The sequence below is a fragment of the Chiloscyllium plagiosum genome, unplaced genomic scaffold, assembly GCF_037043375.1.
Source record: "Chiloscyllium plagiosum isolate Xiang-an unplaced genomic scaffold, Cpla_swu_hap1 HiC_scaffold_6, whole genome shotgun sequence".
Taxonomy (NCBI): Eukaryota; Metazoa; Chordata; class Chondrichthyes; order Orectolobiformes; family Hemiscylliidae; genus Chiloscyllium; species Chiloscyllium plagiosum.
In genome coordinates, this window is record NW_028270144.1 from 9,205,184 (window position 1) to 9,232,742 (window position 27,559).

A 27,559-nucleotide genomic window follows, 5' to 3' on the forward strand; every position below is an offset into this window, starting at 1 on the left:
GGGGAGGACTTGAACGCGGTTCACCTAGCTCACTGGGCATGGACATTACCACTGGATGTGTCCATACACACGCGCACACATGGCTGGCACGTTGTGACGTTCCCCCACCAAAGGGCACAGGGGGCGCTGGCAGCCGAAGCCGCTCGGCAATCTCCGGAGGCGCGGTGCACTGTGGGTGCAGGTGCCGAAGCCGCTCTGCCATATTTACCAGCGCCGCCATTTTGTCGCTGTTTCTACCGCGTCTCCGTGGGCGAGGCCTCGGGGAACCTGCGGCCGCTGGAAGCCCTGCAAGCCGGGGGAGCGGTGATACTCGAGCAGCGGGCGGGAAGCGCGTTCAGGTTGCCCCCGCCCAACGAGAGAGAAGAGGAGGGGGGGGGGAAGCCTTCGACCGGAGCGTCCACCACACCCGGTGGCTGTGGCGATGGGCCGGTCTCGGAGCCGCAGCTCGTCGCGCTCGAAGCACGCCAAGAGCAGCAAGCACGGCAAGCGGCGGACCCGCTCGCACTCGCGGGACAAGGAGCGGCCCCGCAAACGCTCCAAGTCCCGGGAGAAGAAGAGCCGCCGGCACGCGGCCAACCGGGAGTCGCGCTCCCGCTCCCGCTGCCGGACCACGCCGGAGCGCATCGACATCTTCGGCCGCAACCTGAGCAAGAGGAGCAGCCTGGATGAGAAGCAGAAGCGGGAGGAGGAGGAGAAGAAAGCCGAGCTGGAGAGGCAGCGCAAGATGTGAGTGTCGCCGTTTCCGCGGCCTGCTCCGAATCGCTGAGGCCTCGGCCTCGATTTTGACACCGTCCCGGAATGGTGTCGGGGTGGGGGAGGAGATTTCCTGCTGGGGGAGGGGCCTGTGCTGGCCCTGGGAGTAGGCTTGGGGAATGGGCAGGATGAGGACGGGGGGTGGTGGGAGGCGGCCGAGGGGCCCAGACCTGCTGCAGTGTTTTCAGTTTGGTGATCGATCTAAAATGGCAGCCTCCCCACTCAGTTAAAGAAAGAGTGCCCACACTTTTATGTCCTTCTGGAAAATATAAAGGTCTGACTCCCACTTGTACTGGGGGGGGAGGGAGGGGGGAGAGGTGGAGTCGTTAGTACGTAAACCAGGAGTACCTGATCCTTCTATGGTATTTTAATATTCGTAGTTTCTTTTATGAACTTCCCATATTCCACCCTGTGCATACCCTTGCAGTGATTACATTAAGTCTGCTAATCCTTGGGTAAGAGTTTTGCTAATATACTGTACTGGCTCAGTGCATTGTTTTGAGGGGTTTTGGCAGGGTCATTCCCTATGAAAAGGTTATTTCCCACTGGTTGTTGAAGACAGCACATTAGATTGGATATCACTCTGGCAATTGAAGAACTTTAAAAAAAAAAGTTTCTGTACCATTAAGGTTTGTTTTCCAGTGGAAAGATATGAAATTGATCTAAATTGCATGTGTTTGAATTCTGTAGAAAAATAGATCAGCATGTTGGTGCTTAATGGGTATTACAAACCCATTAACATTCTTGCACTCATTGTACAATGCTTTCCAAAGTTACACCTGGAATTATTTTAGATTAAAATGTGTGCTAAACGTATAACTTTATATGTGTTTAGCTTGCAGTCTGCATACTATTCAGGTTTATATCCAGGACCTTGCAAATGCACTCTGCTGTTGCAGGTTATTCGCGAGATAGGTTTATATTCTTTGAGTCCAGAAGAATGAATGGTGATCTCATTGAAAAACAGTTTCTAAGAGTTGACAGGGTATGTGTAAGAAGGACTTTTCCTTCTGACTGGGGAATCTGCAGTCAGGATCTGGAGTTGATTATTTAGGACCGAGATAATTGTCAGTTCAGTTGAGATCAATATATTTTAGACACTGAATCAGTGACTTAAGAGCAATGGGGCAAGCTGAAATTGAGGTAGATATTGAATCATGAAGCAATCTTGGCCTCTTGCTGATTCATTTTTCTTTTTGTTTCTGCCCTCCAAGAAGATCTTGTCAGAGTCTGTGGAACTCGTTGCTGCTCATTGACTCTATTTCTACATAACTGCCAGCCACCTGAATTATCTACTTTTAAAGAAGTTCTCACCTCGTCTTAGTTACTCTTGTTAATGTTTCTGTCCCCTGGAACTACTCTCCCCTTAAATCTGTCATTAACACCCCTCTCAGAAAAAGTTATTGATCTTTCTGCCCATCTCCATCTCCCCCAACCCTTAATATCTTGAACTTACCTGTTCATTTTATTTCTGTAAATTCATGTTTGGATTGTTCCAATAAGATTTCCACTCCTGCCAGTACTAAAACAGTTCTAACTGAAGCCATAAATTTCATTTATTGTTTCCTTCTGTATGGTGTGTTATCTTTTCTTGACCTGCCAGCAGCCTTTGAGACTTCTTTCTACCATCCTCTTCTCATATATTTGTTATTCAGCTGTGTCAGACTGAACATATCTGGTTTCATTCTTCTTCCAGTCAGATCCAAAGCAATTGCTTTTATTCATATTGCAATGCCAGTGCATCTCTAAAATTCTTCAAAAATCTCCCCACCCCATTGCAGCAACATGTTCCAAATAGCTGAAAATTGTTGTGCCACTTTCTTGACGTCCAGTACTGGAAGCAGTATTTTCCTCCAACTAAATATTGGGATTGGAAGGTTTTCTTCAGTTCCTGTTGCAAACTTTATTCCTCTGCTACCAACTCCCATCACACTCCCTGTCAACTTGAGACCAGCCCAGCTCATTTGTACCCTTGTTATTGTATTTGACTCGGGTCAGTTTTTGACTACATGTCCTTGCAGTCATGAAGACCACTACCCTCCATGTGCATAATATTGTCTGACGTTTGGATGTAAGTTTGCTCGCTGAGCTGGAAGGTTTGTTTTTGGAGTTTGTCTGACTTTGCTCAGTGCAAGCTCATCTGCTAAAACTCTTCTTGTGCTTATGATAAATCTCTTTGCCAAATCCTATGCTTTTCTCACAGACCTCCATAGATTTGGGGTATTCAAAACTCAATATGTCATCCTAACCTGCAACAGCTTCGCATTCATTCATTTCCTGCTGACATGTATTTAATTCTGGTCTGCTTTGATCCCCTCTTTGACCTGGAAGCTCCCATCTCAACACAGTTGAGTTTTGTGCTCCCTCAGTTCTGATCTTGTACGCCACCTACTTTAATCACTCCATTATGCTTTTAGCTACCTCAGGCACAAACATTAGAATTCCATCCCGAAAGCCCTTGATGCACCTTTAAAAACTGCTGATCACTTTTGAGATGTTTACCACCTTTAGAAGACTTTATAAATGTGTTCAGTTCCATTATTCATTTACTGCAAAGCCATTTTTAGTACAAAATTAATTTAGTTTCCACTAGTCTGTTATCCCTGTATTGAATTTGTTTACTGTGTATGCGGAGAGCTTGAGCTATAAGCATATTTCAGTATAAGGAAAGTGAAATGTGTCGTGGTCTGGCAATAAGTGATTGTTGCAAAATATGCCCAGTACACACATTTCTGGTGTCTCTGCTACTATGTAGACTGCCTAAAAGAGATTCTATTGAATAGAGGACACCCCCTTTCTTCCACGGTGTTGACAAATCCAACCAATTCACCTCAATTTTGTACCTGCTTCCAACCCACCTGTTGCCTTCCATTTTCCTGCATGTTCTATATTGGTGAACTACCATGGCACAGGCTAAGGAAGTGGTAACAAAGCAAAACTTGTGGGGAAGAAAATTTGTGGGAGATTCATAGAGTTCATGATAAGAGTGCTTGAAAGACATTGAGAAAAAGACATTGCAAGGCAAACAGGGAGATTTGTAGGAGAGAAGTGGAAGCAATTAAACACTCAGTTTTGGTTTGTTTGGATAGCTGTCTGAGAGAACTCTGCTGCAATACAATAAGATAATTTTAGGGCTGTAATCCAATTTTGGGATACAAATGTAAGCTGCATATAAACATGGATTAAGAAAGAAAGATGTTTGGTTCTCCACTTTTTTTGCAGTCTAAATACTATTGTCCATTACTGGCTTCCACTCCAGGGCTATTCGAGCAAAAGTTCTGAACCCATTCACTTATTTTGTTTTAATCTAAAGTGATGTTGCAAGTCTTCTATGTAGTTCAGGTCCATTTTGCTTGGGGTGGCTATTAAATTAGTGATGAAACTTGCCTTAAAATCAATACTGCTTATTGGTTCTTTATTAAAATATAGACAATCTCAATTCATGCTTGTAAAATTAACACTGTACAAGGTTGATGTGGAATTTTGATCTAAAGATGTCTTGGGGGCTTGATAGTCGCTTTTCTCCTTTTTGAGTAATTGTGTGACTTGTTTAATGGAGAAATTATGTCGATTGTGAACTAAGTAGTCTTTGTTTCTTTTCAGAAGTATGTATGTATGTAAGTGGAATATATATAAGTATATAAGTGGAAATTGAAGCAAAGTTAGAACTAATTCAGAAACAAAGGGGAATTTCTGTGCTTGAAAATAGAATGAGTACCAATCTGTTTTTGTCTATATATCTGCTGCTGTGTATTTCAGTTTTATTTAGATTAAAGATAAAGGTTTTTCAGTTCACCTTCATCTAACACTAATTAAGAAGTGAGAAGATAAAAAGTAACGTCAGTGATCTATCACCTACCACTTCCTCCTCTAACTTTGCTATTGCTAGTGTTGTCAGCTATAATTCCCGATGAAGGGCTTATGCCCGAAACGTCGATTCTCCTGCTTCTCGGATGCTGCCTCACTTGCTGTGCCTTTCTAGCACATCACTCCCGAATCTGATCTCCAGCATCTGTGGTCCACACTTTCTCCTTACCAGCCATTATCAAATGCTCCCTTCCCATGTCTACCCATCTGATCTTTTCATGTTATTCATTGAGGTCATATCATTTAGTGAAAATCAGGTATGGGATAAAGTTCATTCCACACTTTGCAACCCCCTCTCCCAATCTCCACGTATTTTCCAATGAACTTGGAATTGCATCCTCTCTGATATTAAGTTGACATTTCCCAAATAATTTATCACTTCAACTCTTCCAAGGCTGCTGATCATTGCTATATTGCAAATGATTGTATGCCTTGGAAACTCATAGGCTAAAATCTATCACACCACTGTATCTGAACTCAATCTCCTATATTATTGGGGTTATAAGTTCCAGGAGTAGGAGGAAGTATCTTTAACCTATTAATTCTCACCTCATTTTCTCCTTCCCAACTTGCACAATAATGAAAAAATGTGCGTTATTCAAAATAAAGTTTTGGGTCTATGAAATTTCATCAGATTTCATTGTCATTTGTGTGGGTGCTTTCTTTCAAAACAGCTGTGTGGCATGTCTCCTTCAAAGCTAGGATGAACTTTCCTAAAATCAAGTGTAACTATCGGGAGGTGACGTGAAATTAACTGGATTTGCTACTGTAAGCTTTGAAAGTGCAACAGTCATTTCAGATGTTATGTTGTTACCTTATTGTAATTCAGTAGCCCAGTCTTCAATTTCTAATATTGCAAGCATAATTTCTTAAATTATTCATGAGCTATGAAGTACATTATAACAATGCATCAGGAGTGAGAATGATGAATGAGTGTGTGTGTGTGTGTGTGTATATATAATATATGTTACACGTGAAGAATTAAGCTCGATTCAAGCAATACCTCTTTATATCCCTTCATCTGTTCTGACGAAGAGGTCAGTGGGTTTGAAATGTTAACTCCATTTCTCTCTGTAGATGCTGCAAACCTTCTGAGTTTCTCCAGTTTATTTCTGTTTCTGGCCCTTAACTCTTTTCTTCCTTTAACCATTATGTAAAAGTGCAAACTTTGTTGGAGAACAGTAACTCCTGATTATTTTAATATAACTTATGAATGTTGAACCATCCCTGTTCTCAAATACACTTGGAGTAATCGCTGAACAGTCAGGATTGAAATATTTTCTTCTCTTCCTCCACATAATGGTTGAGAGCATTGTGACCAATCTCTTTATTACTTTGGATGAGTGTTAAATTTGAGCTGTTATTGATCTGTTTAATGTGGTGCAGCTTTGACGTGTATTTATCAAATGAACCATGTGAATGTTCTGGAATATAGTTTTTTGAATGCTGCTAAAAATCTCAAAAAATTGATCTTGGAGACTTCAGTTGGCAGACGTAGACTTCAAATGCAATCATGTTAGAAAAAGAACAGAAAACACTTCAGAATCAATGTAGGGTGAATTAACCAACAACAGTATTTTATCCTTTGCTTAAATCAAAATCCAGATTTTAGATGAAGTGGTTGTCTATTTTTGTACATAATGTATATTAGCTGAGGCAACTATTTAACTCCTAAAATAAATGGTCCAGTGGTACAAGCACAAGTACAAGTCTAATGTGCCTGCTCTGCTCCCATATCCTTTTCTTTTTCAAATTTGTTCCTCATTTAACCCCTTTATATGTGTTGACATGCTGTCTCCTCCAGTCACCATCTCTCAGACATTCCATAGGTGCACCGTCCTACGTATTAAAAAAATGCAATGTTTCTGTCTCAGTCCTGACTTTCAATATACTTTTGTCTCACCTTTTTGTCTGGTACTTCCCTGGCCGATTTCACCTTAAACTTAAAAAGGCCTGTACTGATCAAACAATCTGCTCGCATCCTAATTCATTACCCATCATGTTCATTGACCTACTGTGGCTCCTTATCTAACATCACGTTTGAAATTTTTATCCTTGGTTTACTGTTTCTCCATAGCTTTACCTTTTTACATTCCACTGGTCAATTCACCTTCTGAGATCTCTGCAGTTACAGACACTTGTGCATGGCTGGTTTGATTCACTTTAACCATGTCTTAAGTTTTCTAGGTTTTAACCTTGTGAATTTCCTACCTAAAACTCTGGTTCTGTGCATCTCTCCCCTCTTAAGATACTTTATTAAGGTTTTGGTCATCTATCCTAATATTGTCTTGTCTGGTTCTGGTTCTTTTGTCACAAGTATTGCATTAGGATGCTTTGCAATGTTAACTGTGTCATTTAAATAAAGTTGTTCAGTATGTTACATTCAGTCTTCTATGAAAAGCCCCTTCTGTTTAGGAACCAAAAACATTTTCTATCTCAGTTTTTCAATTGGTCTTTGTGTTGCCTCACGCCAATTAGTGGCATGGTGGCACAGTGGTTAGCACTGCTACATCACAGTGCCAGAGACCCAGGTTCAATTCCCACCTCAGGCAACTGTCTGTGTGGAGTTTGCACATTTTCCCCGTGTCTGCTTGGGTTTCCTCCGGGTGCTCCGGTTTCCTCCCACAATCCAAAAATGTGCAGGTTAGGTGAATTAGCCATGCTAAATTGCACGTAGTGTTAGGTGAAGGGTAAATGTAGGGGAATGGGTCTGGGTGGGTTACGTTTCGGCGGGTCGGTGTGAACTTGATGGGCCGAAGGTCCTGTTTCCACGCTGTAAGTAATCTAATCTAAAAAACTAGACTTCACACTTACTTTCTGAGATTTGTATGAGTAGGGTAAAGCTCAGGCTACAGAATATTCCCACTATTGACTTACAAAGATTTCATATAGATTGACAATTATCTTTTAACTTCTATATCTATACTGAGTTCCTGATATTCTATTCACCTTTTTATGACTTTATTTACTTGAGATGCTCCTTTGTCTTGGGAATGTAAGCCCTTGTCCTTTCTACATGATTTTATTTACACATTTGTGCTACGATTTTGTTTCAGATACAGCAGTCTTCATACTGAGGTTGTATATATACCTCAGATAAACATAAAAGATCTCCAGGCACTATTTTAAGTACAATATTTTCTCCGTGTGGCTACCGTTAATTGACCCCAAATGAATATCACCAAAACAAACACTCTGATCATTTTCTGTTTGCTATTTGTGAGGAACTTGCTTTTGAAAATTGATTACCATCTGTGTCTGCAGCTGTAACATCAGAACTAAGAAAAGGATGAAGCTCTTAACCTTCCTCTGCCATTCAGTAAAATTGTGGCTGACTATACCGTGCAAGATGGGAAATGGTGAGCTCGTTGTACTGCACTTAATTACAAATGTCATTTGACAAGGTTCCACATAGGGCATTGTGCAGAGTGGGAGTTCATGGCGTCGGGGTAACATACTGGTAGGGTTAGAAGGCTGGCTGGCATAAATGAATCTTTCTCAGTTTGGCAAAATGTGATGAGTGGGGATCTGCATGGGGTCTGTGGTGTGCCTTCAACTTTGTAAATGTATATAAATGACTCAGATGAGACAGTCAAAGACATCATGGCCACATTTGCAGATAGGAACATAGAAACAGAAGAATGCCATTTAGCTCCTTTGAACCTGTTCCACCATTTAATTAGATCATGGTTGATCTGTGGCCTAAGTCCATGTGCCTACCTTTGGTTCAAATTCCTAATACCTTTACGTTACAAACATTTATCTGTCTCGGAATTTAAATCTACCAAGTGATTCAGCATCCACTGCTTTTTGTGGCAGAGTGTTTCTTTATGTATAGAAGTGCTTCCTAACATCTTTCCTGAACTGGTTTGGCCCTCATTCTCAGATTATGCACCCTGGTTCTAAAATTCCTAATAGTGAAAATAGTTTATTTTTTATCTATCCTGTCTTTTCCTGTTAATATTTTGAAGACTTTGATCAGATCACTCCTTAACCTTCTAAATTCTAGAGAAAACTGGCCAAATTTATATAATATCTCATAACACAAGACAAAGATAAAAATCACACAACACCAGGTTATAGTCCAGGTTATAGTTGTGTGATTTTTAACTTTGTACACCCCAGTCCAACACCGGCATCTCCGAATCATGACAAAGATAGGTAGGAAAATATGTTGTGATGGTGACATAACAAGGATGCAACCCTAGATAGAAGTTGAGTGGGCAAAAATTGAGCAGATGGAATGTAATATGGGAAAATGTGAAGTTGTTCACCTTAATGGAAAGATTAAAGTAAAAGTCAATAGTCACTGCACGGAACAGATCTAAGTAAAGAAAATAGATAGTATTGCTGTGAGCACATATAATTGATGTAAAATTATAGGTATCCAGCAAATTGACTTGGTTTTTCCCTTGTTGGTCTCTTACACACATGCCCAAACAAGATAGCAGGCAAATATCTAGCAAGCATTCATAGTATTATTGGGATGCATTACAACCAGGTATCTAGGTAGTTGTATAGGTGCAGCCATACTCAACTGTTTCATCAATGACCTTTCCTCCACCATAAAATCAGAAATGGGGATGTTCGCTGGTGATGTGATGTTGAGAATCATTCATAATTCTTCAGATGGTGAAGCAATCTATGTGGCAACACTTTGCAGCAGTGAGTAGGCCCAGCAGTACGGACTTGTGACATTGGAGGAGAGTTTGCGTTCCTGGTGGCTTCTAGATTATCAAGGCGGTCCTAACATTGACTCGTGACTGTTACTGCAAAGTATAGTTTGTTTTCAATGGTGTCCGTGTCCAGCACAGATTCAAGGAGGTAGAGATGGTTTGGGCCCAATTTGAGACCCAGAGGCATTGGTGGCTGCATTGGCAAGGTTGAGCCCAAAGCAGACTCGTGGCAGCAGTGGAGTGAATTTGGACAGGTACAGTACCAGGCAGTGTCAATGGTATCTGCATTGGTCAGGGTGTCAGTGAGGGCGAGTGTTGACTTTGGTTCCAGCAGCAATGGCAAGGCTCATCAGGCCCCTGGCCCACGACTGAACTCTTAACAAGAAGGACTTGAAAGTTGGACATTTTTCTTTATTTCTTCATTTTTTAAATCAGCCTTTATGGTTTATTTTTGCATTTAAAGATAGCGCAAGAGAGCTGTAATTTTGTAGCAAGGTACATGTGACAGTTATTAATTCAAATAACAGTACAGTGGTACCACTTCATTTGTTAAATTTTGATACTTTAAATTCACTGTCATTGCCCAAGCTGACTGAAGCAAAGTATGAAAGTTCTTTGAGGTTAAATATGTTTGCACCTAGTTTACCTGGTTGCAATGTATCTCAATAGTTAAAAATTAATTTGGAGAATTGTATTAGATGTTGGAAATTGCAAAAGTCCATTTCTTATATAAGAGCTTTCTGAGGTCTGCTTTTAGACAATTCATTTGCAAGTATGTTTATTTCCACAAACTTCCAAGTGCAGCGCTTGTTGAAAGGTTTGGTTAACTTCAGTATATGAAGAAGCAAACAAGGAAAGGTTGAGTGCTTCATCAAGCTGTCAAACGCTCCCTTCATTAGTCAATGCACATCTTAGAGACAGAAGAACAAACTCTAGACCAATTCAACAAGGTAAAATGACAAATTCTTCTCAATGCCAAAGATGATCCAAACAAGTTCAGGAACTCAAACAGCAAATGCTGGAAAGGCTGAGCAGGCCTGGCTACATCTGTGAAGAGAAATCAGAGTTAACATTTCAGGTCCGGTGACTCTCAGAGGTCTGAGGAATGGTCGCCAGACCTGAAAGTTAACTCTTATTTCAGCAGGTCTGGCAACATGGGAAGAGAACCTTTCCAGCAATTTCTGTTTTTTTGTTTCTGATTTACAGCAGTTCTTTTGGGTTTTAAGTTCAGGAACACTGGACTTTTCCACCTACTTTTTTTTTGTATCCATTACTATTAGCCAAAGCAAGGGACTAATCCTGATTTTTTTTTTTAATTGTTATCCTATTAGTAGTGATACTGATACTATAGTACTGATTTTGTGCTGATATCTTTCAACATGAGCAACTATGCTTGTGGGAACTGAACTAGTTCCCAAACTAATGCAGAATCTGCTCTTCATTGCACAGATCATATGAATTAACCTGTTTTTAGAAACATCTTGTTGACCCCTTTTGGGAAGCCTTTATGTACATTGTTCAGGTATAAGTGTTCAAATGTGTCTTATAGTTTTACTGAAATCGCATTCACAGCACTGTGTTTGGTTCCCCTACGGATATTTTGTTTTCATATTTCTGTACTTATTTTTCAGTGTGGATAATTGCCCATTGCTGCTTTTTTTTTTCCATTTTGTTTAGTATTGTGAGTTTAAAATCTTAACTGCTTGTTTTTAATCTTGGAATCGCTTAAAGCAGCGATTGGAATAAGTTACCTCAAGGAATCTTCATTAGCTCACTTTCATCCTATGAAAGAGCTAAATGTCAGCAGTTCTGCAAAACATGAAGGCTTGGCAAAATTACACTTTTGCCCGAATGAAGTCATTCCAAGTAATGTTTTTCAGTGGATTTCTCCTTTGATTAGCAAATTCAGTTAATAACTGACCAGACAGCTTGTTCAGCAAATCAAAATAACCACAAAAATTCTGAATTTGTGGGAATATAGAAGGATGAAAGACGGCCTTATTGAAACAAACAAGTTTCTGAGGGGACCGGGCAGAGTCAATGCTAAAAGGTTGTTTCCCTCTGTAGGAGAATCTGGGATCATCTCAGAATAAGAAGTTGCACATTTCAGTCAGAGATGAGGGGAGGGAATCTGTGAAATTCTTTACCACAGCCGGCTGTCATGGTTAGGTCATCAAGTATATTCAAGGCTGAGAGAGACAGATTTTAATCAGTAAAAGAATCAAGGGTTGTGGGGAAAAGGCAGGAAGGTGGATGATCAGATCAACCATGATCTCACTGAATGACGGGCTGAATGGCCTACTCCTATTTCCATATATATGGTCACAGCAACTAGTTGCTAATTAGTCCATTTATTCAGATGCTGGTGCAAATAGAAGATTCTGCCGCATGAGGCTGGTTTTCATATAGACTGGTGAAGTCACTTATCATGTGGTCAGCAGGGTAATGTGTTCACGGTGCTGACAATTCATGGATCAAATAATTTAAATTGTCCACAGGGCCAGATTTAAATGGGTGTACAAAAAGTGCATTAGTGTTGAAAATAAGCAATTTGAAATTAGTAAAATTGAAACACAAGGCCATTTGATCAGAAATGCCAGAAAAGGACAACACAAATCCTACAAGTCTTGAGAAAGATCCAAAATGGGTAGTCATGTTTTAGAATCTGCCTTGTCACCTTCAACTATCTGAGAGTCCAAATTTACTCAGACTTAACGGATGAAAGTTCCCTTCATAAATTGCAAATACTCTTTTAAGAAAAAGTCTCACTTATATTATTGAGGAATGGCAACTAATGCAAAAATGTCTCTCTTTACAAGTAATTAACAATCTCACTCATAAACCACGAAATGGCTGTTGTAGAGAGAAAAATCCCATTAAGCAATTATCTTTACAGTTAGGACAGAAGATAGGAAAGATTTACTTGGCATCTGGCCTGATGCTTAAATTGTATTCCTGAAATATTATTACCATTCTTCAGAAGCATCTTTGATTTAATTTGGCACAAAATTCTTCAAATATTGTGGATGGGAAATCTTCTAATCTTTGCAAGAAGGCATGTTCCAAATTTGCTTGGGACAAATAGATCGCGTGGTATAGACAGGATAGATCGAATGAATCCTTAGAGTATAAAGGAGGTAGGAGTATACTTAAGAGGGAAACCAGGAGGGCAAAAAGGGGACATGAGATAGCTTTGGCAAATACAATTAAGGAGAATCCAAAGAGTTTTTACAAATACATTAAGGACAAAAGAGTAACTGGGGAGAGAATAGGGCCCCTCAAAGATCAGCAAGGTGGCCTTTGCGTGGAGCCGCAGAAAATGGGGGCGATACTAAATGAGTATTTTGCATCAGTATTTACTGTGGAAAAGGATATGGAAGATATAGACTGTAGGGAAATAGATGGTGACATCTTGCAAAATGTCCAGATTACAGGGGAGGAAGTGCTGGATGTCTTGAAACGGTTCAAGGTGGATAAATCCCCATGACCTTATCAGGTGTACCCGAGAACTCTTGTGGGAAGCTAGAGAAGTGATTGCTGGGATATTTGTATCATCGATAGTCACAGGTGAGGTGCCGGAAGACTGGAGGTTGGCAAACGTGGTGCCATTGTTTAAGAAGGGCGGTAAGGACAAGCCAGGGAGCTATAGACTAGTGAGCCTGACGTCAGTGGTGGGCACGTTGTTGGAGGGCATCCTGAGGGACAGGATGTACATGTATTTGGAAAGGCAAGGACTGATTAGAGATAGTCAACATGGCTTTGTGCGTGGGAAATCATGTCTCAGAAATTTGATTGAGTTTTTTGAAGAAGTAACAAAGAAGATTGATGAGGCCAGAGCAATAGATGTGATCTATATGGTGTTCGACAAGGTTCCCCATGGGAGACTGATTAGCAAGGTTAGATCTCATGGAATGCAGGGAGAACTAGCCATTTTGATACAGAACTGGCTCAAAGGAGAAGACAGATGGTGGTGGTGGAGGATTGTTTTTCAGACTGGAGGCCTGTGAACAGTGGAGTGCCCCAAGGATCGGTGCTGGGTCCTCTACGCTTTGTCATTTGCATAAATGATTTGGATGTGAGCATAAGAGGTACAGTTAGTAAGTCTGCAGATGACACCAAAATTGGAGGTGTAGTGGACAGCAAAGAGTGTTACCTCCGATTACAACAGGATCTTGACCAGATGGGCCAATGGGCTGAGAAATGGCAGATGGAGTATAATTCAGATAAATGTGAGGTGCTGCATTTTGGGAAAGCAAATCTTAGCAGGACTTATACACTTAATGGTAAGGTCCTAGGGAATGTTGCTGAAAAAAGAGACCTTGGAGTGTAGGTTCATAGCTCCTTGAAAGTGGAGTCACAGATAGATAGGATAGTGAAGAAGGCGTTTGGTATGCTTTCCTTTATTGGTCTGAGTATTGAGTACAGAGTTGGGGCATCATGTTGCGGCTGTACAGGACATTGGTTAGGCCACTGTTAGAATATTGCATGCGATTCTGGTCTCCTTCCAATCGGAAAGATGTTGTGAAACTTGAAAGGGTTCAGAAAAGATTTACAAGGATGTTGCCAGGGTTGGAGGATTTGAGCTATAGGGAGAGGCTGAACAGGCTGGGGCTGTTTTCCCTGGAGCGACGGAGGCTGAGGGGTGACCTTATAGAGATTTACAAAATTGAGGTGCATGGATAGGATAAATAGACAAAGTCTTTCCCTGTGGTCGGCGAGTCCAGAACTTGAGGGCATAGGTTGGTGAGAGGGGAAAGAGATCTAAGGGGCAACATTTTCACGCAGAGGCTGGTGTGTGTATGGAATGAGCTGCCAGAGGAAGTGGTGGAGGCTGGTACAATTGCAACATTTAAGAGGCATTTGGATGGGTGTATGAGTGGGAGTGGTTTGGAGGGATGGGGCTGGGTGCTGGCAGGTGGGACTAGATTGGGTTGGGATATCTGGTCAGCATGGACGGGTCTGTTTCCATGCTGTACATCTCTATGATAAATAATTGACAAAAGATACTCTCAAAAATGCAGCCATTGGTTTGCAGATAGGAACCCATCACTCAAAAAATTGCAAACATAGTGATGCATGAAATAGGTGTGGAAGGTGCACTCTAAATTGCTTAGTGGCATCATCTTCATAAGTCAACATTTTGACTTTCATTTCCCATAATATCTTAAGAAACATCTCATCTGATGATACCCCTAATCAAATGTAGACAGCCCATCAAATGCCACTTCCTTTACTGGTTTTAAACCATCGTCAAATGGCTAAAATATCTGTCGAGAATAGAATATTACAGCGCAGTTCAGGCTGTTCAGCTCTTGATGTTGCACCGACCTGTGAAACCCATCTGAAGCCCATCTAACCTACACTATTCCATTCTCATCCATACGCCTATCCAGTGACTATTTAAATGCCTGTAAAGTTGGCAGGTTTACTGCTGTTACAGGCAGTTCTTTCCACACCCCTACTACTACTCGTAATAACAAAACTACCTGTGACATCTGTCTTATGCCTATCACCCCCCAATTTAAAGTAATGTCCCCTCATGCTAGCCATTGCCATCCAAGGAATGGCTCTCGCTGTCAAACCTATCTCACCTTCTGATTATCTTATGTCTCCATTCAGTCACCACTCAACCTTCTCTCTAACAAAAACAGCCTCAAGTCCCTCAGCCTTTCCTTGTAAGACCTTCCCTCCATGTCAAGGAACATCCTAGTAAATCTCCTCTGAACCCTTTCCAAAGCTTCCACATCCTTCCTATCCATGACCAGAACTGAATGCAGTACTCCAAATGTGGTTGCACCATAGTTTTGTACAGCTGCTGCATGATCTCATGGTCCCAAAACTCAATTCCTCTACCAATAAAAGCTAACACACTGTATGCCTTCTTAACAACCCTATCAACCTGGGTGGCAACTTACAAGGATCTATGTACCTGGACACAGAGATCTCTGAATTGAATTGAATTGAATTTATTGGCATGTGTACCAAGGCAGGGTGAAAAGCTTTGTCTTGCGAGCAATACAGGCAGTCCACATAGTTAAGTAGCATAGATAAGTAAATAATAGGTAAACATACATCCACGTCCCTGCTCATCTACACCACCTAGAATCTTACCATTAGCCCAGTACTTTGCATTCCTGTTACTCCTTCCAAAGTGAATCATCTCTCACTTTTCTGCATTAAAGTCCATTTGCCACTTCTCAGCCCAGCCCTACACTTTATCTACGTCTCTCTGTAATTTACAACATCCTTCATCATCATCCACAAATCTACCAACCATAGTGTCATCCCCTCACCTGGGTCATTTATAAAAATGACACCCAACAGTGGACCAAAACAGATCCTTGCAGTACCTCACTAGCGATTTCTGATCCAAACTGCTAAATCACCCTCATTCCCATGCCTCCACATATTGTACTTGATGGTTTGTACAGCATACATTAGTTGTCAGTTTCTTCTCCTTGTCTTTTTGATTAGATTACTTACAGTGTGGAAACAGGCCCTTCAGCCCAACAAGTCCACTTCTCAGCCGAAGAGCAACCCACCCGACCCCTTCACCTAACGCTATGGGCAATTTAGCATGGCCAATTCACCTAACCTGCACATCTTTGGACTGTGGGAGGAAACCGGAGCACCCGGAGGAAACCCACGCAGACACGGGGAGAATGTGCAAACTCCACACAGACAGTTGCCTGAGGCAGGAATTGAACCTGGGACCATGGTGCTGTGAGGCAGCAGTGCTAACCACTGAGCCACCATGCCGTCCCCGCCCCCGCTTTTTCAATTTTCTCTGAGCATTCCATTTTTGACCTGGTTCTCAGTTGTTATACACCTGACAACTGCTTTTTTGTTCGCACCTTTAATTACTCAATCCTTCCTGTCCCCTCATAGTTAACTTTGTTTTAAGCTTCTTAAAACTCTAATGTGCCCCAGTCTGGTACAGCTCCTGATTATTTCCTCAGATGATAAATTGAGACCCAAGCTCTGAGTCTATCTTCTCCCTGATGTTTCTGATGCCTTACAAGATGACTTGGTGTTCCCATTTTGTCCTAATTTAGAAAGCTCAAACTGTTTTTAAACTGTTTTCCTTCTTGATATAAATAGAATGAAAACTTTAAAAAAATTGACAAAAGTATGTGGGTCCTGCTCATATTAATGTTCGAGTTAATGTAGACATAAGGGCCTGGATGTTCCAGTAACTCATAAAGCTGGTACTTTTCTCAAGGATTGTGTCCTTTTTTTTCAGAGGGGTCGTAAAATAGTCCAAGCTCCGAAACAATAGATGATACTTTAGGCCACAACTTTCATGTTTTAGAAGTAACCTATATAATAGAAGGGGTATGGTCAGCCCTAAAAGCTGAAATCTTTTTTGAGTCAGTTCAACAGTAGCCTGTGTGGAAATTGGCTGCTAGTCTCTCTCCTGCTGCCCTTCTAACTTTGACCTGTAAGCCTTTGTTTCATTTTTACTCTGTGTTTGAGTGGTTTGCTTATTGGGACTATTGTGTATTTTCAGAACAGCACAATTAAGTCTTGTTTGGATAGATGAGGTCTGTGGGTATTCTATATTCTGTTCTTTAGGTTTCATTCTGTAATTTTGTGAATAAAGTTTTGTTTTAAAACCTGGTAGTCAACCTAGCTAACTTACTCCGGGTAATTTTCCCTGTACGCTTACCGAAACAAATTGCAAAGTTACAGTCTGGGCTGCCTGCTTAAGAATGTTTTGAGTGCTTGAGCCTACTTCCGAATAGTCATTGCAGCAGCATGGACTTGTGTTATGCACCATGACGCTGTGAAAGCCCAGAGGCAGCAGACTCAATGGATACTACTTGAGAAATGGATGGCTCACATGGGCAGTTCCCCAGCAACTGGGGCAGACCATGTCTCCTCTATCCTTCCCCCTTTCACCCCTCCCCCCCCAAAAAAAAATCCATAACATCAGAGAATTCAAAACCCTTGATTAGCTCCTGGGTAACTATTAAGCTGATGCACAACTACACCTCCCTTGACTCCTTCTGCCATTGGGACCCCTGACAACTGACTACATGTTGCCTGCCCTGATACTGTTCTTTTGCCCCATCTCCCACAAAACACCAGCCCTGACAACCATGCACACTCTGTCACGCACATATATACACTGTAACTCTACATGTTGCTGCTAGATATGGAAGTCTCAGATTTCAGGTATGCACTGAATTTCTGAAGTAACCAGGCTCTAGATACCTAACTAGAAATGCAAAGCCCGATAGCAGCATTTTTTAAAAAACAAATTACACTTGTTGGAATATCTGGACCAAGATTTACTCTTGAAATGGGAATTATTAAAGGATCCTATCATGCTTTGATTAAAAAAACAAATACAGGTGCACAATCCTTTATCTGAAATGCTCGGGACCAGCTGGTTTTTGGAATTCAGAATTTTTAAAAATCTTACTGGAGGAGTCGACTCACTCAATAAAATGTGCCTTGAGAGAGAATTGAGGCCTGCTGGTGCTTGGCCACGCCCTCACACGTCTCAACTGAGTGACATGCTTCAAGTGGGTGTCAACTTGGGTGAACTGTTTGCATGCCAAACAACCTTGTTAATAAGAAAAAAACTCTCAAAAAAACTTTGGAGCTTTTCAGAATTTTGGATAAAGGATTGCCTACCTGTACTTGAAAAATTTCAGTCAGAACCTATTAATACATGTATTTATGACCTGTTTAATGGCAGTAAAAATATACTTTGCAAATCAGGATACACAAAACCATTAGCAATGCTTCTGATGGATTTTGCTTTTGCAGCTCCTAGAGTACTTTCAGTGAAATGAATTTTATGCATTTTTGCATTCCTTAATTAAATGCATTAAAATTATATCCCTATAGATTCTTTGATGTACTCATGCTACAAGCTTGGACTGGTTTCACCTGTGCCATTGAATCTTATGCGATCACACTCAAACTTGGAGGAGGAAAGCGCTTCTGTGGTGTTTCCTCCGGCATTTATAGTGGCCTGTCCCTGCCGCTTCCGGTTGTCAGTTTCAGCTGTCCGCTGTAGTGGCTGGTATATTGGGTCCAGGTCTATGTGTTTGTTGATGGAGTTTGTGGATGAGTGCCAAGCTTCTAGGAATTCCCTGGCTGTTCTTTGTTTCGCTTGCCCTATAATGGTAGTGTTGTCCCAGTCAAATTCATGTTGCTTGTCGTCTGCGTGTGTGGCTACTAGGGATAGCTGGTCGTGTCGTTTCGTGGCTAGTTGATGTTCGTGGATGCGGATCGTTAGCTGTCTTCCTGTTTGTCCTATATAGTGTTTTGTGCAGTCCTTGCATGGGATTTTGTACACTACGTTAGTTTTGCTCATGCTGGGTATCGGGTCCTTCGTTTTGGTGAGTTGTTGTCTGAGAGTGGCTGTTGGTATGTGTGCTGTTATAAGTCCTAGTGGTCGCAGTAGTCTGGCTGTCATTTCAGAGATGTTCTTGACGTATGGTAGTGTGGCTACTCCTTTGGGTTGCGGCATGTCCTCGTTCTGTTGTCTCTCCCTTAGGCATCTGTTGATGAAATTGCGAGGATATCCGTTTTTTGCAAATACCTTGTATAGGTGTTCCTCTTCTTCTTTTTGCAGTTCTGGAGTGCTGCAGTGTGTTGTGGCCCTTTTGAACAATGTCTTGATGCAACTTCGTTTGTGTGTATTGGGGTGGTTGCTTTCATAGTTCAGGACTTGGTCTGTGTGTGTGTGGCTTTCCTGTGTACCTTTGTGGTGAATTCTCCATTTGGTGTTCTCTGTACCCTCACGTCTAGGAATGGGAGTTGGTTGTCCTTTTCTTCCTCTCTTGTGAATCGGATTCCTGTGAGTGTGGAGTTGATCCGGTGTGTATTCTCTATTTCCGTGTTTTTAATGATTACAAAGGTGTCATCAACGTATCTGACCCAGAGTTGTTGTCTAATTAATCATTGGTCAGGTCTCCAGTGGTGAATTCTCCTGCTCTCATTCAAAATAATTCTAAGGGCGCTTTTAACTTGCACCTGAGAGGGCTGAAGTTTTATTCACACTTTCAGCAGCTTCCTTAGTAATATGGTGCATAGTCAGCCTATGTTATGTGCAGTTGTGTATGGATTGGCCCACAATATTCTGATTTAGAATGGAGGCTACTACCCCCAAATTAATAGTAGAACTGTTTGTTCTTGGATTTTCTCACTTTTACATGCTTACTAATTGTTTTCTTTCCTTCACTTAAGTCGACAGCAGGAAATAGAAGAGAAGCTGATTGAGGAAGAAACTGCAAGAAGAGTGGAAGAACTTGTAGCCAAACGTGTGGAAGAAGAGTTGGAAAAACGTAAAGATGAGATTGAGCGTGAGGTACTCCGACGTGTCGAGGAGGCCAAGCGCATTATGGAAAAGCAACTGTTGGAGGAGCTTGAGCGGCAGCGGCATGCTGAGCTCGCTGCACAGAAAGCTAGAGAGGTAACGCTCGATCGTTGGAAAAGCAAACGACAGTCCATGGCAAAACTTTCAGTCGCAGTCAATGGTCACCACTTAATCTTCATCAGTAAATGGAATCAGAATACATCTTTCCCTTTTCCAGCAGTCTGCAGTACCATAGCTTTGTTTTTCATAAGTTGTATTTCTTCTGATGTACAAATGAACATTTTGTAATGGTTTGAGATGCTAAATGTAGTTTTTAATTAGGCTACACAAAGCATTGTTCCATGGCATTTGCTCTTTAAATTCAAGAACTTTTGGTAAAAAAAATACTAATGTGCCAGCATAATTTCTGTTGAAAATCTTTTCCCCACAATTGAGTTTAATTGAAACTTTTGCCATGGCTGCAGAATTTTTAACCTAACCACGCAAAAGCTTTTTTCCTTAAGGCTTTTCAGTCTCGCAATTTGCCCTTCATTTGTGTAAACACTTTGTATTTCATCCTTACTCCAAGTGGCTTAGTCTTTCCAAAGCTGAAGTAGGTCAATGTGGTTGAACTTGCAGTGCTTGCTCATGGCAAGTGGTTTATGTTTGCTATATATCCATCTTAAATCAGATTATAAAGGGGAAATTTTATCTTGAGGTTTCTGATATCAGCCTCCATTTTATTCAAAGGATTCTTGTGGGACTGGAGCTAGTCCTTTGTTACCCACCTCCAGCATGTAGTTATAAGTACCTATTTCTCCCAAGAGGGCTATTGGCGACTGGTGAGTCCCTCCTTGAAGCTAGACATCCTATATATTAAATGGTCATGGTATTAGAAGCTGGAAAATGTCTTCCTGTGAAATAGTGAATTGCTACTTCTGTTAATTTTGCTTGCACTCATCACCCCTGGATTCTGAAATGAAATGTTTAGTTATACAGAAAAGTGCAGTACCTAGCTGACCATTCAACTTCAAAACTTTTCACATTAACCGTTTGAATATAAAGTGACTTAGGGAAGTGGTGGTGCAGGGTCATTTCACTGGACAACAGGCTAGTATGTGGAAACATGGGTTTGAAGCTCACCATGGCAGATTTGAACTCAATAAAAATCTGGAATAAAAAGTTGGTTTAATGGTGACCATGTAACCCATTGTCAATTGTGTAAAAGTACTTTAGGGAGGGAGATCTGCGATATTCCAGATCCAAAGCTATGTGGTTGACTTTCTACCTGTGGGCAATTAGGAATGGGTGATAAATGAAGGCCGAGCTAACAAAGCCCTCATCCTGTGAATGTTTTACAAACCACCTCATTGATGTGTGCATTTTCCTTCAAGTAATACATTTAAACTTTAATGCCAGGCATTGTGTAGAATTATGACTAAAGCAAGCAGTATAGTGCTTTATTTACCATATGGTGCAAGCAATCCAGTGTTGCTTTGTAAAGTTTTATACGGCATGTGGCCCTATGCATTTATGCTGACACCCTGTTCATACTGACCACAAAAGTTGAAGTCCCAGTTCCTTTTCTGTACATTCATGCCAAATATTTACAGGTCATGTCAATGACATTATAAAAAAAATAATTTTCCTTTGTTTTATAATTATCAAAGGGTTTTATTATCTCTCACAAACAGCCCCTGCCTTCGGGTAGGTGTAGTTTTTTTGTAGTTGATCAGATTTTCTGGTAAATGATGGAAGGAGAAAATGTCATAATCTCATGATTGTCAAATTGAAACCACAGACTTAAGTTTGGATCTTTGCTGCCCCTCTCCTTTTGTTTATTTCAGCATATTTGACTTTCATTTTATGCCTTCCTCTCTTCCCCTGCCTTCATATCTCAATTCGGACCACAAACGAGATCGAAGCCTAGTCTCAGACCTAATGCACAGCAGTCATATGACCTTAACACTCAAAAAGAAATCCACGTGTAAAGTTCCTTACTTTGTACAAGAGATAAAAAAAAGTATACTGTAAGCTTTAATACCCCTCCTTTTCTGGAAGGTAAGAATGAATTGCATTTGTTTGTCTTATGCTGTGTCATGTTGACAAACGGCATTAGCACATTTAGTGATTGCCAGTGCATCAACATTGATGACTAAGACTGTATATTATTGGCCTGAGGTCTTCAAAGGGATGGTGGTTAGTTTGTTTTGTTGATGAAGAAGTATTTGTTATTCCTCTAGAAATATAACCACCAGACCTTTGGTTACATTGACTTATGATGCATTTTACAAGTAATTACGTTTTGATACCTAAACTTGCAATTTCTTGCTTTAATCAGTTGACGTCGTGAAGGAGTGTTTTTTTTTGTTTACTCAGTTGGTCTGTCACAAAATTTTTCATTTCAGAATTTTCTTGTTTGCAGCCTTGAAGGGGAAATCATTCTACATTTTCTTTACATTGAATGCATCAAAGAGCAGCATAAAATGTATTAGGAAAATGCTACAGTTAATTTAAATGACATTTTATAAAATTAAAGACCTACAAATTGAGTTTATATTCTGAAACACTATTATAAGTTGCATGATAGCCAGTGCTGCCTTATTTTTGTGTTTTCATTTCATTTTAGTTGTAAGTGTTCAGCATATTGATATACTGTAAGATGATGTCTATTATGTTATAATTTGCATTCTAACTTATTTGTATCCAGGTATTTAAGTTCCAGGGTTGATGAGTGTCAGCTTGTAGCACGTTACTAATCATAGTAAGATCATTTTTTTCATGTTTCTTCATAGTTTGCTTGGCTTCATGTTAACATTGTCATCCTACAGACAAAGGGCAAATTTCCTGGGCCATTCACAGTACAGAAAGTATAATTTTCCGTTCTGTGCACATTGAGAAATTGTAAACATTAAACACCTACTGGGTGTTTGCCTGAACTTTGTAGTGGAATGACCTTCAAACTTTCAAATGTATTTAGTAGCTGAAGTAGATCATAACAAAAATCTTTCGATCCCAAAATCAGTATAAATCGTTCAGCATTTACTCATTCCCTTGTAATAACAAAGCTCCTTGATTTGAAAAGTTGCTGGATCACAAATAGCTTAAATGGCACTTGATGTTCTCAGAACGGAACAAACCATCATTTCTTCTACTGTGAAAGGTGTTCTCAGTTCCACAGAAGGATGGATTAAAGTTTGTATTTTTCACTAACAGTAAATGTATCTTTCTTATTAATTGTTTGCCTTAGGAATGGTGATTTATATTGTTTCTTCTTACCGTAAACATCTGCATTCCTCAGCTCAGCCTACGTTGTGTTGTGTTTCTTGTTATTGGCTGAGCTGCTGATGCAGGTGTTGCCAAGCTAACAGTACAAATCAGTTTAAAGAGGAAGCTGGCGCATATGGCAGCCGAGGAGCACACTCTGCAGGACACTGGACGAGACAGTAAATATTCAACTTTTAATGCTGATTAATGGCGTTATAGGTAAAGAATACGTAGGTATTTGTAATAGCTGAGAAAAAACTCTATCTTTTTTATTTTTGTTAATGTAATTGGTAAAGTTTCTTTAGCAGTTGTATTGTGTGGTTTAAAAATAGTAATATCAGCAAGCCTGACAAAGGAGGGTTTGGGTCATTGCTGTTTGAGGGCTGGGGTGGGATGGTTTAAACCCAGGAAGAATTTAATTAGGGGCAAAATAGTTCACAAGAATGGCAATAAAAATGTGGCTGTCTTGGGCATAGTCAGAGGAAGGAAAGAATACTAAGGGAAGGAGCAGTTAGTGTAGATGCAATATTAAAATTATTTCTCTGTATTAACATTATATTGTCTCCTATTTAGGAGGAAGAACGAGCTAAACGAGAAGAACTTGAGCGAATATTGGAGGAAAATAATCGAAAAATAGCAGAAGCTCAAGCTAAATTGGTAGGTTTCATTAAGATTAAATTAATGTATTAAATGGAATTGAGCAAATCCTTCTCTTATTGTGAAAGATGTTCTCAATTCCATAGTAGGATAGATTAAAGCTTGTATTTTTCACTAAGCGTAATTGTATCTTAATTACTTGTCTTGGGAATGGTGATTTATAGTGTTGCTTACCATTAAACATTTGCATTCCTCTCTTCAGCCTGTATTGTGTTGAGTATTGGTGTTGACTGAGCTTCTTGTTGCAGTTACCAAGCTAACAGTATAAATTTTTTTAAAAATGAAGATGGTGCATATGGCAGCTGAGGAGTCTTTACCTCTATTTACCATAGAACATAAAGGTGGTATTCTTCTAACAGAACAGAAGGGTTTGACCTGATAAGAACGGTATATTGATATTAATTTCTTCCAAACATGAGGGTACCAGTTCATTATACTTAGTTACAGATGCAAAATATATGGCTGTCACCCTATGAGGATAGAGGGATTATATATCCCTCTTTAGTCTTTTTTCACAAAGGAAGAATATTCTTTTGGGTTTCCTTACTTTATGGTTGCAGTGTACTTTAGTTCATTAAGGAACTTCTAAGTGTTAGCTACTCAATCCAATTATAGTAACTCCACTGTCACTGGCTCAGGTTATAGTTCATGTCATGTTTTCAAGTCTCTCAGTATCTATGACTCAATGCTGACTCAATGCATGTCTTCAGCCTTACTATTTGATACATTTCTGTGTTGGGTATCTCTGAGTTTGATGCAAATGAGTGCTTCACTGCTTGACTACTGAAGCTTCTAAGTTCTGGTTCTCTAGCTAGACTACAGAGTTCTTGATTTTACACATGAATATTCCTTGTTGAAATTCGCAGCATTCTTGAGCATTTGTCTTCTAATCAGTTTTCTGATCTGGTACGCACAACTAAGGCAATTGCATTGTGATTCGCACAGCTTTTCTCAACATCAATTACAAACTGGAATCAGCTTGCCAATTCAAATTAAGTAGCCAGAGTGCTGTGTTTGCTTACTGGAATTGATTGATTTTTTTGCTTCTTTCCAATGGACTGGGTTGTTGCTGAAAACATTTCATCTAGCTTCAAGTTCCTGAGCACGCACTTAACTCAAGAAAAAACAGTTGAACAGCTCCCCCTCCCCCCTGCCAAAACAACCTACTAAAGGGTGCAAGTTAATACGTTCTCAACTAAGATATGATCATTGTTGTATCCTTAACACCATATCAACCCAAGTACAGCCATCCTGTTTGGTCTCACTTCTAGTTCTTACTCAGACATTGCTCGAACCTATAAATGTTTGGCCTTGCCATTCAATTTGAAGTCTTTGTAAGAGGCAATAGCCAGTTCTCTACGGTAATTTATTTGACTATTGTTTATGATCCTTTGTGATTTAATATGGATGATATTGTCCAAGCAACAAAATAGTTATTTTAATGACAAATGGACTGTTGAAATCGAGGACCTTGACTTCAGGACTCTTATTTGGTTCTACTTGATTTAATTGAAAATGTCAAACTTTGGCCCAATTAACAAAGAATGGCTGAAGGTTAGACCTTGTTAGGCATGAACCTTTGCAGATATCATATTGTAATATTTCAGGATTTTCAAAAATTTCACAGTCTAGCGGTCAGTATGGTAGAATGTTTCATGGTACAGGATGGCGTGGACCTCTGCAAACTCAGAAGCAAGTCTCTTTAAGGGCAACGATAGATTTTTGGGGCAGATAAAATAGCTCTGTGATCACTAGGGTTTCAAACGATGTCCCTGTCATTACTAACAGCCTTTGCTGTAGTGGTATAGGGAAGGACTCAACGTACAGCAAATAGCTACTTATTTTGCAGTCTCCCTGTTTAAAATCCAAAAATGTCCTTAAACAAGTTGTGTTGTGAATGTCAAGTAATAGAATTACAAATCAAGTTAAAAGTCCATGAGGTGCAGATGTGACAGATTTATGAACTCATGCAGAAACATAATTTGCTTTCAGCATCCAAAAAATTAAAACTATAGAGATGTTACATGGATGATATCTAAACATTAATGAATTCAATTGCAGTAATTCCATGTGAACACATGCGATCCAAGTATTGTGCAGGTCTATGACTATATATCAATGATTCATAAGACCCACTTACCCATGATTCTCAAGACTTAAGCTCCTGGGTCTTGGGAACAGACTTTTCAGCAATATGCATTTCACCTCTGATATTTCTTCTCATGGTATTATCTTGCCTCAATAATAACCTCACTTCTGATACCCAATTCAAAACCAGAGCTCATAGTTCTGAGTGATTAGTACCTTTGATACATTATTGAACACGTGCTACATTGTTGAAGGTAGTTTATTTGTTGCATTATCTATGTAGATGGATTTAGAGAATCCCAAAGGACTATTCAAATGAGAGCAGGTGTATTTTGATATCATGGTCAATATTTATCTCTCAGCTGACACTTTGCATAATGTTTAATAATATTTATCTCACTTGTGGGATCTTGTGTGTAAACTGGTTGCTGCATTTCCCATTATGTCATTACTGAAAGCAATTCAAAAGTATTAAATGGGCTTTGGAGTATTTAGAAAATAAGAAAGACACAAGTTGTTAGAGTATATAAATGTGAGACCTTTTATATAAATTACACCAGGTCAAGCCTTGATTTCAAATTATAAATGGGCTCAATTTCCTTAGTCCTTTGGACATGAAGGTATATCCTGTGACAGCATGGATCTATACGGTACACTGATCTGAATTTTTTTTATTTTTTGCGTGACTGCTATCTGCCCAAAAGAATCAGAATTATGTGAATGTTTTCTGTTTTCAGTGGTGAATGAACTCTTGCCATTCAGAGGTTTTTCAGTTTGAAATAACATAATACCAAGTTGTTTTCTTTTAATGTCTTGGTGAATGAAGGTATCTTGGTGCCTTTTGAATCTGACAACTAAAGGATTGGCATCTAATATTGGTTTCCTCTATGACTTTTACTTAAATGTATCTCAGAAAATTGAAGTCATTTCAGATCAGGTTTGCCTGAGCTTGCTATTGTGACCCATTCTCAAAATTTCAACTTGTTTTCTGTAATGGAAACTGTTGATTTTTAAGCAATTGATTTTTAAAATTTGAATTTGCAGGCTGAAGAGCAATTGAAAATTGTTGAAGAGCAAAGAAAAATCCATGAAGAAAGGATGAAGCTAGAGCAAGAAAGACAGCGCCAACAAAAGGAAGAACAAAAACTGATCCTGGGCAAGGGGAAGTCCAGGCCAAAGCTGTCCTTCTCACTGAAAAGTTCTGTTGGATAACTTTGTGCTTGTGTTCTTTTTTTTAACCTTGTAGCTTCATGTTGAAGTGTTTTTGGAAAAGACAAAGTTCGAATGATCAGATGTGGGCTGTGCTCTACAACATTTCTTAGCAGAATGAGAAATGTGATTTTAAAACTGAAATCCAACATCCTGTTTATCAGTACAATGGAACCCTGTATAGAGCATCTCTGATTTGTAGATGTAAAATGTTCTCAAACAAATCATCCTCATCAGTTTTCTTCACAAATTGACTGTAGTAGATTGGGACTTTGAAAGATTAAGGGATCTTCACAGAGATGATCTAAAGATGGGTTCCGCTGTCGTTAACTTAGCAAACCCAATGTGATGTAAATGTTAAGTAGTATTGGGATGATGTAGTAATATCAACTGTAAATGAAGCAAATTAGCAATGGTGCCCATTTTAAATTCATTTGTTTTTGATCTGTAATCAAAATTGATAGCCCGACAAACCCTGAATTAACCGTGGAGTCTGTCTGTGGTGTGTTAACAAATTCAATGCTGTTGTCTCTGGAATGGCTGCTGACATTCACAGGTAAGGAAACTCACCACATTCTGGGGGCAAGGAGAATTATTGTCTGGATCTGCAGTACACATACCTCTTAATGTTCTGATTTGTTTTCATCATTTAGCAAAAGTTAGCGTGCTTTTTTCCCCATATTGTAAATGTACAAACTACACAAATAAAAATAAGATTTTAAATGCA

General features: G+C 39.9%; 1 protein-coding gene across 1 annotated transcript; it reads left to right on the top strand.

Moving 5' to 3' along the window:
* Positions 1-225: 225 nt before the first annotated feature.
* On the top strand, positions 226-27,559 carry arglu1b (arginine and glutamate rich 1b). The gene is made up of 4 exons (XM_043691181.2): positions 226-726; positions 19,503-19,728; positions 23,452-23,535; positions 26,668-27,559. Exons 1-4 carry the CDS (start codon positions 422-424, stop codon positions 26,833-26,835), a joined length of 783 nt encoding a protein of 260 aa, XP_043547116.1. The 5' UTR covers positions 226-421; the 3' UTR covers positions 26,836-27,559.